The sequence below is a fragment of the Thalia democratica genome, unplaced genomic scaffold (assembly GCF_965202585.1).
Source record: "Thalia democratica unplaced genomic scaffold, ktThaDemo2.hap1.1 HAP1_SCAFFOLD_640, whole genome shotgun sequence".
Taxonomy (NCBI): domain Eukaryota; kingdom Metazoa; phylum Chordata; class Thaliacea; order Salpida; family Salpidae; genus Thalia; species Thalia democratica.
Window position 1 is genome coordinate 1,120 of NW_028139644.1, and position 13,080 is coordinate 14,199.

The 13,080-nt window shown below is 27.4% G+C and overlaps 1 protein-coding gene across 1 annotated transcript; it reads left to right on the forward strand.

The window, feature by feature from the left end:
- Positions 1-1,557: 1,557 nt before the first annotated feature.
- On the forward strand, positions 1,558-12,104 carry LOC145846797 (uncharacterized; the record flags this gene model as incomplete). Its single annotated transcript, XM_082953409.1, has 12 exons — positions 1,558-1,664; positions 3,234-3,286; positions 3,858-4,050; positions 4,239-4,459; positions 4,736-4,930; positions 5,246-5,335; positions 6,101-6,272; positions 6,846-6,949; positions 7,209-7,370; positions 9,912-10,069; positions 10,727-10,839; positions 11,920-12,104. Coding segments are annotated over 12 exons (1,753 nt in total), but the record flags the coding sequence as incomplete, so codon positions are not given.
- Between the last annotated feature and the right edge of the window lie 976 nt (positions 12,105-13,080).

A 13,080-nucleotide genomic window follows, 5' to 3' on the forward strand; every position in this document is an offset into this window, starting at 1 on the left:
CCCCCCTATGCCCTTAAGTAATCAAAGCCACTTAGTTCCTTAGGTTTCACATTGAAGGCACAGACTAGAAAGCAAACAAAGGCTTAATTAAAATGTAATTTTACCTCAAATTTTAACTAATGTTCTTCAAGTTTTTACAATAAGTCCATGACTTATATTTAGATGACTTAATCATAAAAAAGGTTTTTGATATAGAACTTTTACTAAAATCAAACACTGATTGCAACTAAAATTAATCAGTTTATCTACAATAAAGTATATTTTTTTTAAAGAAATATTATGATTTTTTTTTAGATAAATGCTTCATCAAAACTATATTGATTATATGTTTAACAAAAATAAAACTAACTTTTGCAAACCCTGGTCAGCATGCACATTTGAAACACTTACCATTACAAGTTAAAACTGTCACATAGATTACAGACAAAAATTAACCAAGAAGTTTTACCAACAGTGTTTTAAACATCATAAAAATGGAATATAAATATAGAACCATAAACACTTACATTCTGCGTTGATTACAGGTAGTCAATGAAACAAGATGTTTAACTAGCTAAAGCGTTTTGATGACACAACGTGTATTCAATGAAAAATTCCAGTGTTGCTACACACCTAAGGTGATTGTTGTTTTAATAAGTTAAGCTTAGTTTTGAAAGGTGTTAGCATATTATGAAATAACATTTTTAGGTTTCAAAATACTATACTGCTACAAACAGATAAGTGATTATTTAACTGACTTTTCAATATGTACACTGTAATAAATTTAATTCTAAAAATTTCATGTTTTAGTATTTTAGGTTTATTGTTTTTAAATGATTTTAAAATGTTTTAACTTAATTTTATTTGTTGTACTTGTGAGAACACTTGCTATAACAAAATAAAAAAAAATGTCAGTTTAACTTTTTTTAGTACAGAATATCTTTCTATTTACATAATAGTTTTTGAACTGTAAAAAGTACCATAAGTTAAAGTATACTTTATTTAACTTAAAGATTATTTTTAAAGTCTCATCCTCAAGTAAAAAATACTATAGAAATACATAAACTGATCTGGTATGTAGTTATATTTCATAATACATACTATATTTACTAGTTTGTTATACTGTTTGAAATTAAAAGAAAATTAGTTGGATTGCTCATATGAAATATAACAAATTTATAGAATGTATAATAGGTAATTTAGATACATTCTAAGCCATTATCAAAAATATAACTATATTAAAAGTTTAACTTTTTTACACAAGATATTTAACACTCTTAATTGCTTTTACAATTTTTTTTTGTTATCCTTAGAAACTTAAGCAAAGTAAATATATGTAAACTTGAAAGATAAGTTGCAACACGTCTGATTTATTTAAATTAAATAAATTATGTCTTTCACAGGTAGAAATTTCAAAGGAATTTAAACAATATTCAATAACTTATATAAGAAATTTCAATAAATTAACTGCTCAATGCTCATAAAACAAAAGAGTAAATGTATAAGACACAACTAAACAATACATATTAAGTGTAAAACAATAGTTGAGATGTTAATAGTATTTTAAATTAAACACAGAAGGAAGTTGGTGAATTGCCAGTTCGGACAGAAAAGATGTACCACTACCACTCCTAGAATTACAATTTGTGGTTGTCATTTCTGTCAGAAAGACAGTCTGCTTTTAGGTTAGTTTTATGCAGCAAAATATTAGATTATGTATGTTGAAAACATTAATAATATTTTGGGGTTCACATGATTCAAATTCCAACAATTGTGATACCTACATTTTTTTTGTTGGAAAAAATATTTATTAAAACAGTTATGAAATATTATTATATTTTAAAGCTAGTTTAGACATATATCCAAAAATATTAATAAAGAATTAATGAATAAAAAGTTTGTAGTAAATTACATATTACGTTTTAGTTATGGTCCTTTAAAATTAAATTTCAAACTTTGAATTGTTGAAATTTGAATTGTCTGAAACTGAATTGACATGTAACCAATGTTTTGTTTTACAAATTTTACAGGTAAGTCTTATTATTAATAAACATTTTACTTAGTGTTATGGACCTATTTGTTGAATAATAATTTTTTTAGTGTACAACTAATTTTAGCATATTGATTTCATAAATGTTTTTTTTTACAAGCTTATTTTCATAATTGCTCACTTAGCAAAAAATTTCAAAACAAATACACTCTCTCTTTTATATACTGCCTTTTTAAAGTTAACTACCTATTAATCTTTCTCAATAGTTACTGATTTACTAAAACTTCCAGAAAACGCTCCTTGCAAAAAAAAATGTAACAATTTTTAGAAAACATGTGACCAAAAATTCTTAAAACTCAAAAAAGTTTTTGTGACAGATTTTGTAAACAATTTAATTGTCATTTCCTGTAAATTTTAGGTATTTACCTAAAAATACATAGGATGAGATAGACTTTCAGTGATATTATTTATATACTATTTCATCACACCATGGCTGTGTACGTTGTTTCACATTTAAAACATATCTTTTTCGAATTTAGATCATTGAAAATATTTATTAGTTGTTTATGAATTTTAACAACCACAAAACATTTGCAGCCCCTAGTGAAATGCTTTGTTTACTTAAATTAACCAAGCATTGTTATGCAACGCTTCACTTAATAGTTCTTTTGGAACGGAGTGTATCATTTGTTACCATAGACATTCTAGTTCTGAATAACAAAACAAACAATGTCATCTATAAAAGTCAATTAAATTCAAAATGTTTATAGTAACCATCACCAGAAGATATCTGTTTTGAATTTAATTGGCCTAGGATAACAGAACCTAGCAAACAAGTGGTTAATGAGGTGTTTATCTTTTTGTTTCAGTGGAGCTCTTTAGTATCTATGTCTTGAATGTTCCTTTTTAAGTTGAGCTTAGTTAAATATAATTTGTTTAGATTTCGCTCCTTTGAAGGTAATTGTAACATAATGCTATTTATATTTCTGTTAATTATAAATTTATGTTATATATATTCATGGTGGTTTATAAAATATAAAAGTTTTTATACAGCTTTTAAAAACGTTAATTGTATTTCGTTAATATGTAAGTATATAGATCTGTATACAACTACAATCAAGTTTACTTATTTAAAATTTGCGACAAACTGTAACTGTTAAAATTTTAAATGCATATGTACTGGTAAAGGTATTTGTTTAAAATTAGCCAGTTTTCCACGGTGACATGTACGTTTTATATTAAAATATTTTTAACTCACTTGCAGTTAATGGAGAGCGACTTGCTGGGTGCTTCATTCAAATCGTGGCGATAAACAAAGTGAATAAATGAGTTGTGTTTTTTGTTTCAATGTTAATTGAGATCCCATTGCATTTCAGGTTATTTTTATTTAAGATAATAGAGATTTAAATAACAAAAAACGTAACTTAAATTTAAATGATACAGGAAAGCTAATTTTGAAAACTAAAATTCATTTTTTTATATATTAAAGTACACCACTTTTTTTTATAGAACTAAATACCTGGTTTATGTAATTATAATATCAGTTTTGTACTATTATTATCAAATAGATTTTTTTTATTATAAATATTCACTGTGTGATTCATTTTTTTTTAAATTTCAATGAAAATAAAGATTTTAAAATAAAATTTAGTACCTAATTCTAGTTTCATTGTGGGTAAATATTCAAATCAATTAAAAAAACTTTATGTTGTAAGACTAAAAGTGCATCTAAATACTCATTAAATGAAACCTATTTTTTAGAAAGGCATAAAAACTATTTTTAAGCATCGAATAATGTGTTTTTATTTATTTAATTTAATATGTTTTTCTAAAACTGATGTTTTTTGTAGGATTCATAGTTATAATTAGTTATACAACAATTTTTTAGGACCTCTGTGATCTTCCCTGTGTAAAACAAAAGAAAGCAGGCGAGTTGTCAATAAAAGCAAAAAACAAAAAGCGTGACACTGAAATGACAAAGTTGTACCAGCCGACCAGCTTGGACCAACTGAAAGCTCTGATGTCAGACCCAACAATATTCACCGACTCGTCTTGTTTCAGCTGCTCGAAAACTTCGAAAAGTCGAAATTTTAACTTAAAATGGTTCTTGACAGTTGCTCAGAATTACTTTGTTTGTTACCTTATGTATTAAAATTGTGATGTATTAAAATATTTTAATTATTAAAATTTATTTGTTTAAGTAGATAAGTTTTAGGTGTTAGATAAAACACATCGATGTAACTTACAAAAAAAAAAATAATTTTTACAGGAATTTTCAAGACGACCGGCCAGCCGGAGCCACCGGTGACAATAGACCTGTCGAAGGTCGTCGAAATGAGAAATGACAAAGTGGAAGGCGGCGTGCTGAGCGTGGGCGCCTCTGTCACCATCAACCGGCTCGCCGAGCTGCTGGTCGGTGCGAGCGGCGGCCACATTTTCACGACTGCCCACCGTCACTTGAAGAAAGTCGCCGGAAACACGATAAGAAACGTTAGGTTTGAAATTTAATAGAAACTTTGGTTTCAATTGATTTAAATTATTAATTAATTAATTTGAATTAATTATTTTGATTGACCAAAACATTTCACCATCTGCAGCACCTATGCCATTTAGCAAATAGTATATAAAGATCTTGTTCAATCAGCTGAAACACACACAAGTTATATTATCGTTGATTTTTTTTTATCATAACAGTTTTGAAATACAGCAGCACGCAGTATTTTTACTCGTGCAAATTACTCATGCGTGAACAAAACTTCGTCGCAGGTGGCGTCGTGGGCGGGAAACGTGATGGTGAAGCACGAGCACAAGTACTTTCCGTCGGACGTGTGCGTGGTGCTGGCCGGGCTGCGGGCCGCCTTCAACGTTTACGACGGCGACAGTGGCAAGTACGAGCGGTACGAGCTGTTTGGGGAGGGAGGGCTCATGGAATGCGACATGAGGAAGAAAGTCGGTTGGCAGGTTTTATTGTGATTAAGTCGCGAATTAGATGCTTTATTTGTTACCAGGTTTCAGTGGAAATTACTCTAACGTTGTCAAGTGTTAATGAAATAGTACTTATTAATTTTTAGTTTACTATTGGTTTACTATTTTGTTAATAATTGACAATATCGATTTTTTTTTTCACCGGAACCTGGTAATAAATAGAGTGTCTAATTTGCAATTTAATCATAGTTATTTAAATAAGCTCTTTGCTTTACAGTGATTTGATCAATTTATTTTAGCTACTACGAAGGATTATAAAGTTTTTAAAATGAACAACTTGAATGCGAACAGGTAGTGGTGTCGATGGAGATCGCAGTGCCGACGAGCGAGGTCGAAGCTACGACCGTTTTCAGAACTTTCAAAATAATGCCCAGGTCTCAGGTGTGTTGTTGTACTGTTTTGATTTTTATGCCTTTCGATATAATGTTTATTTATCATGACAAAATGTGTTGCAAAAGTCCGAATTCAGAAAGAGAGTCTACTTAAGTTTATTGAAGCATAGGTTTTTTTTGCTCTGTTTTTAAACGGTTTCGACATGAATAACAGAGTTGAATGTTATTATTTTTAGTGGCTTACAAGCTTTAATGTTTGTTTGAATAAAATTTTAACATTTTATATTTGTTTAAATTAATGAATAAATATTTATATAATTCTATAAACAATACTTCTGGTATTTTTATCTATTAAATTTTATTAGTTATTTTGTTTCATAGATTTGATTTTAATTATTCAAAACAAATCAGAGGATTATAGTGACGTTTCTTAATTATTATTATTAATTTTAGTAAAAATCTTTCAAGTTTTTTTTGTTTTTTGTTTAATTTTATTAAAAATAAAGTTAAATTTTTTAAATAATTTAAAATTATCATTAAAATAGTATTTCTAAAAAGCAGTTTTACTCGTTTAAGTAATCTAAAATATTTTATATATTCTTTTTTTTAATCAAAATATATTAGCTTATATAAAAAAAATAAGGCTTGGTTAATGTTTTCAAAACTTTGCCAACAACCATCTGAAATTTTATGTTACCCACCAAAATAACAAGCAAGAATTTGTTTCTATCAAAATTGATTTAAAGTTTAGAGCAGTGCACTTTCTCAAGTCTACAGTGTGGGATTAAAATTATATTTTTATTAAAACGCACAGAACTCGCATGCTTATGTGAACGCATCGTTCCGGGCGGGTGTCAACGCGGAAAAGAGCAAGTTTTCCGATCAAGTCTGCATTGTTTACGGCAACATCAGCGAAAAGTTCAATCGCGCTTTCGCCACTGAAAAAGTTCTTGCCGGGAGCCCTATCGACCAGTCTACGTTCAAAAGTAATCATTTTACTTATTGTAGTTGTGAGCGTCATATGTTAGTGTACAAAAACAGTGTACTAATTTAAAAGTGTTTTTTAATCATTCTCTAACATTTAAGGCAACATCATGAGGTTCAGTCTCTAAAGTCAATAATTAAAACAGCTTAATAGCTTAATAGCTTTTTAATTACAAATTAAAAATAACTTTTTTTTTTATAATCGGTGTTTGTGTTAAACTAAATGAAATATACGTTATAAAAATTAAATATTTTTATTATACAATTAAATTAATGTAAAATGTTTTTATAGTTTTATTGTAAATGATAAAAGTTAATAAGATGTTTTGTTTTAAGTTTTTTTTTTAAGTCTGATTGTTTTTAAAACTAAATTTACTGTATTAAGTGTTAGTATTTTTAATATCTTTTTAACCTTGTTACTAGCTTTTTTGATAATTAATTTTAGTTTTTTTTAATCTGGACACAAATTTCTTGCTTAGTAAAATATGTTTATTGACTAAATATGTAAAAGTTTCTAGTAGTATTGAAATATATACATATGTTTTTTAGATATGACATTTTTATATTTACTTCAGCTGCTCTATCCACATTAAGTGATGAACTTTGTCCAGTGCAAAGAAATGAAGTGGACGTTTCTGTTGAAAATAAAAAAGACATTGCTCTTTCCTTGTTTTATAAGGTTTAAATATGTATAGCTTAATACAACAAATATAGAAAATAATTTTAAATCAAGTTATGAGTTTTATAAAACGGTAAATCATTCCACTATATGTGATTAGTACTTGTTTCAAAATAGTTCAGTAAGAATCAATTAAAACAAACCACTTTTTTTTAAATAAACACTTTATTTGATTATTCATAAACTGCAATTGTTTCAAACACGTGTTGTGTTTTTGTAACTCCAGTAATTAATTTAGAAAAACGAAATCACTTTTCAGTTCTTCCTGACCTGCATGCCGGACGGAAGTGTGGACGCGAAACTGAAATCAGCCATGCGTGAAATCGAACGACCGCTTTCGACGGGCACGCAAACTTTCACCACCAACAAGGGTACTTACCCTGTTTCGCAACCGATTCCAAAAATTTCCTCCAACGTTCAAGTTTGTTTAAGGAGTTTTAGTTGGGCTGGTGTCAGAAAAGCACCTCTTTACTTTAGCACGGGGTGACATTTTAGCACAAGGTGACACTTCGGCACGGCGTCACTTTAGACAGAGTGACACTTTTGCACGTGAAAATTTTAATTTTTTTTAAATTTTCATTTAAATAATGTTTAATTATTTAAAATAATTAACTTAACAAACAAATAATTGTAAAAATAATTTCTAACACTTTTAAAAATATCGTCTTAAAATTTTCTAAAGTTTTTAAAATGAGCTTAAATGAAATAAGAAAGTTTTTAATCTTTAAATATCTCACTTTTTATTTAAAACTTACGCTTAAAGTTTAGCATTATTAAAATTAGTTAAAGCATTAATTTTTTTTTAAATAATTCTAGAGCTTGTATTTATTGCTAGCTTTATTAAAAAAGTTTTATGTCGAAAACTTTAAATTTAAATCAAAATATTTTCATCTAAAATTAAATAGTAAAACTAGTAGATTAAACAGTTTTTAAATTTACTTTTGTTTTACTTTTAACTAAAGCTTAAACTTTTAACTCATTTAAAGCTTGTTAACTATTAGTTTGTATGTTGCATAGTTCGTTTTTATGTTTTTAAACAACACAGTACCTAATGTGATTTAAGCAAATAAAAAAAAATTGCAAAATAAATTCTGTGCTAAAATGTCACCCGTGCTTTTCTGACCCGTTCCCGTTTTAGTTACTAATAACTTATAAGATTTTTGTTTGACAGGTCAAACTGTATATGAAAAACTGACTAATGTTAATATGTTCAGCTGTAATTAAAAAAAAATGTCAAACTTTTCAACTTTCACGTTTTAAAAGATAACAAAAACTTTTTTTTGAGACAATACAATATTTTTTTCTTAATAGTCTTGATCTTTTAAACTTTTCACGTTAAATTGCTATAAAATAAGTTGTATGTACACTAAATTATAGAATACAATAAAATGTTAAGAATTAAAAGATAATCTTGAAGTGAATAGATTTATAAAAAGCGTGCTAAGACCCGTTAAGTTATATTATAATTATCTTTATCATCAGAAAAATACAAACAAAAGTCATTAGATATGTTTTTTTTTACCTTGCTAATTTTTTCGTGCAAAGTTAATGATTTATTTGATCATTAGTGAGCACAGGCGCACACTGTGAAGACCACTTGTATTTATTCCTACATATTAAAAAATTACAAACTTTTTGTGTTATTGTTAAAATAATTAAAGCTGTAATTGTTTAGTGAAAACTGAATATTCATGCTCTGAGAGGAAATTTATTGGATAAATAACTTTTATTACAGGGTTGCCACTCGGTCAGGAAAAGTCAGGAAATTAGGAAAAGTCAGGAAAAAATGGGGGGGTTTTGAAAAAAAGTCAAGAAATTTGATAAAATTAAAAAAAGTCAGATCAAGTTTAAATTTACAAAATTCCTTGTTTTCGAAAGCCTTCAAATGGTAAAAATTAATTGAAAGTCCTTTAAAGTCAGAAAAAAATTCCAAAATTTTCCTAGAAATTTACAAAAATATTTAATTTTATTTCTAATGCCTTCACCTGGTATAAATTAGTAAAATATCATTTATAAAACTGCAAAAATTTTCTATTAACATATTGTTAAAGTACCCTACTTGAGCAAGCAGATTTTGTAAGCTTTTTAGTATTGATAATCTGTAGCAAGGACACTTCCATAGTGAAACTGTGATATATACACAAAAGTTTATCTAGCATAATTTTAGAGTCAAAGTGTTTTTTGTTTAAATAATTGAGTTCTTTATAACTAAGCAGTTAGTTTAGTATTTTATGTAACAAGTTAATGTGTATACTTTACCTCTTTATAGTTTTTTCAAAGTTGTTTAAATTTATAAATTAAGTTATAAGAGAGGTATATGCCAAGATTAAGTCTACTTATTCTTTGTATTTTTTGTAGAGTAGTTTAATTGTTTAAAGTAAATAAGAGTATTCTTATTTGTTACACATTTTATACTAACTGATAAGAGGAAATATTTTATACAACGGATATATAGTTTACTTTTTTATGTCTTTTTTTACAGTTACTTAAGTATATTCTTTTTTAATTGATTTTTAATTTAAGGATTTTATATTAAATAGTATAATAGAATAGTATTTTATTAAACTAAGTGAACAATTTATTTAAGTAAAACTGATTTATAAAGTACAGGAAAATTTTGGTAAAAAGTCAGAAAATTTTTCTCAGCTTGATCAGTGGCAACCATGTATATAGTTTTATGACAATTAATTCTTTTGTAAAACTAAAAAATGTATTTATTTTGATATAAAAGCATTTTAACACTGTTTTTGTTTATTTTTAAAACTTTTATAATACATTTATTTACAATCCGAATCGTTTATTTTGTTTTTGTTCAAAAGAATAAGTTTTCAGTTATAGTTTATCATTTAAACAGGAAACAAAATTGTACATACCAGTGGCGTCTCGTTGTAATTATATTAGGTGTCGCAAAAAAAAAAAAACTTGTACACTATACACTAGCTCACAGCTCATGTAACAACAGGCGTCGGGGCAGGCGTACTATATATCAGATCAACCGGCCACCACCAACGAGCTTTTCTGCGCGTTCGTGCTCTCCGAGGTGGGGAACTGCGACATCGACGTCATCGACTCCACCTTCGCCTCCCTCCAACCCGGCTTCAACGCAATAATCACCGGTTCGTTTCGATGCTTTTTTTAAAATCAAGCGTGACATGTTAGTTAACTTAAGTCTTAATGGCGCTGTGTACATTTTTGATGTTGTTTATTAAAGTTTAAACAAACCCAAGTTTTCTTGGTTTATAAAGGTTTCAAGAGATAAATTTTGATTTTTCCAAAAAACTCTTTGTTAAGAAAGTTGTTAACGAGTATAGAAAAAATAAAGTATAAAAAGAATGTTACCAACTTGTTGAAATAAATAAATTTTAAGTACTTTGAAATTTTAATAATTAGTTCGTGTATTAAAATCAAATATTTGCTCGTATTATCCGTGTTAACATAAGCATATTTTACGAGATAGACGTTAATGAATTACTTGTAGTTTAAATAAAACCATTTTCAGTCAAAATAAACTCTTTAAATTCTTGTAAAGTTTTTATCGTTTAATGTTTGTTTATTTCATTAAATAAGTGTTAATGTTTAACAAGTAAATTCCTGTAACAAAAATATTTATATTTTAAAACCACTCTAGTTTTAATTTTAAGACTTAAAATAAATTCGTTCACTACTTTTACACTTTACACTACAACACCAATGGAATGCATTTTATTGACTTTTGTTTCCATCGAAACAATGGAAAATGTATAATCAAAATATAATCAACTTATGCAAAATGAAAAGGTGCAAACTTTCCATCAAGCGTGAAGAATTCGAGGTTTGGCGAGTTCGATGCGAGTCAACTTCTGCTGGCAACATCGACTACGCCGGACAACCTCTTGCTCTGGTGTTGGCCGGTTTGTTATCTAGTTTTTTAGAAAATATTTTTTATAAAAACTCTTTAGTGTGTGAGTGGTCTGATGCACTTTTTCAATCAAAGTTAGATAAAAAAGCATACATTTTATGTAAAAGTATAAATTTTAATGTCTAAATAGTTCTTGGTAAAAAACAAATAAAAAATAATTGTTAAACATTTTACTATTAACTTAATTGTTTACAATCAAGAAAAGCGATTCTAGATGTCTCCTATTTTAACAATAAAATTATATACTTAAATTAAAATTACTGTTAAAAAATGTATGATACTACGTAAATAGTAATGTTTCTCATCATATAAAATATTTTTGTCACTCAGTGCATTAGTACTGAAAAATCAAATAATCATTTATTGTACAACTTAAAGTGTTTGAACACATTGATCTCTATTCAAAAAACTATAATGTTTAATTTTATAAAGTTTTTTTTAAGCTTAAAGAACAATTTTTTTTTTATCAAGTTTATAAGTATTGGGAGTAGAAAAGCAATCATTGTTGATGCATACACACTTTGATTTGTTTTTACAAATGTTATTTATGATAAATACCTGCTGCATAAAATACTTGTTATCTTTTAAACAATTTTTTTTTAAACAAAACGGAAAATCAATGTTTTCATGTGGTATTCGTTATTAGTTTATTTTAAATACTAGCAGAGAAAAAGCGCACTGTAATCAAATTATACGTGATGCGATGAATATTTTCACACAAGTTTTGTTTGCTTTATTTATTGTAAGTACAATTGCTAAAAATCAGTATTTGTGCGTTTAATATTGCAGTAAAGGTAAACATCATGCGATACCACCCACTTTGTTTGAACAAGCATGCATTTTGTTGCATAAAATATCAACTCATATTTTTTTTCCTGCACTTATTTAAGATTAAGTATAAATTTGTCTCAGCACAAGTTCTTTGTATTTTTCATATAAAGATTTTTACAAGATTTTTTTATTGCTGTATAAATATTTGCAACTTGAAAAAGTTATGTTGTTTTTAGTTCACATCACTTAGTTTGATCCACTCAAAAAAATCGTGCAATAATCTGATTAAACGACTTTACAGAGAGTCAGAAGCAAGCGAGCTCGATAGCGGCGCAAGTGGCGGTCACCTACAAAAACTTGAAGACCAACATACTGACGACGAGGCAGGCCATCCAAGCGGGGAGTTACTTCGACCTGAACTTGGATGACATCGTTGTCGGAACCCCTGATGAATCCCTGAAAAACTGCCAAAATCAAGTTGGTTGAATCAAATACTCGCCTTTGTTTTTAAGGTTAATAATTATTGATCTATCCCTATAATACTATTTAAGTTACGTAATTTTTTTTAGTTGTTGACAATTTAGATAACTTTGTTGTAGTTTTACATGTTTACTTATTTTTTACGTTATCTCAAAAATATTCTCCTGCAGCTTTTAAAAGGAAAAGTATTCCACACTAAAGTTTATCTTTTACTTTGAATTCTAATAAAAACTTTTCAAACATGATCAAATAACCATGAAATAGTTTTTTTTTTAGTTTTAAAAAGAAATAGTAATTTAAAATTTATTAATTCAATGAGAACTAACTTCTATCAGTTTAACAAACATTTTATTTTCTTAGCATAAACCTATATTCGGTTTATGCAGCACAAATGTTTAGAATAACGTCTAAAACAGTTCTTAAAAAACAGTTTGCATGTAAAATAAACATGTATCAGGCAGTATAGACCTGGGAAGTATTTTGAAATTCTATTTTAATAAGTCTTAAAAAATATATACATTTATAGATACTGGTCAGACCTACATACATATTTTTTAATTTTTTGAAACGTATAGATAGTTTTTTAAGTTTCAGCCATTGAATTTATTTTTAAGAATTTGAACTGTCACGTAACGGACTGAAACAATCAAAATACGCACACAGGTAAACAACTTTACTAATCTTTACCCAAAAGTTTTCTGTACTTAACACAAATATATAATTATAGTTTGTAACTGTTCAACCGTGATGTATAAGCAAATGTTCAACATAAAAAACTACTTTGTTGTTAACTGATGTTAAAGTCTGAAGACTGATTATTAAAAGATAAAAAAATAAAGCAGATAATTTTTGTTAAACAAATACATTCCACTTAAAATTAATCAAATTTGTTTATATTACTATAATGCTTAAGAAAACAGTACATATTTATAAATTATTATATAAAATTACGTAAATAAATTAGTTATATAGTATGTTAAGA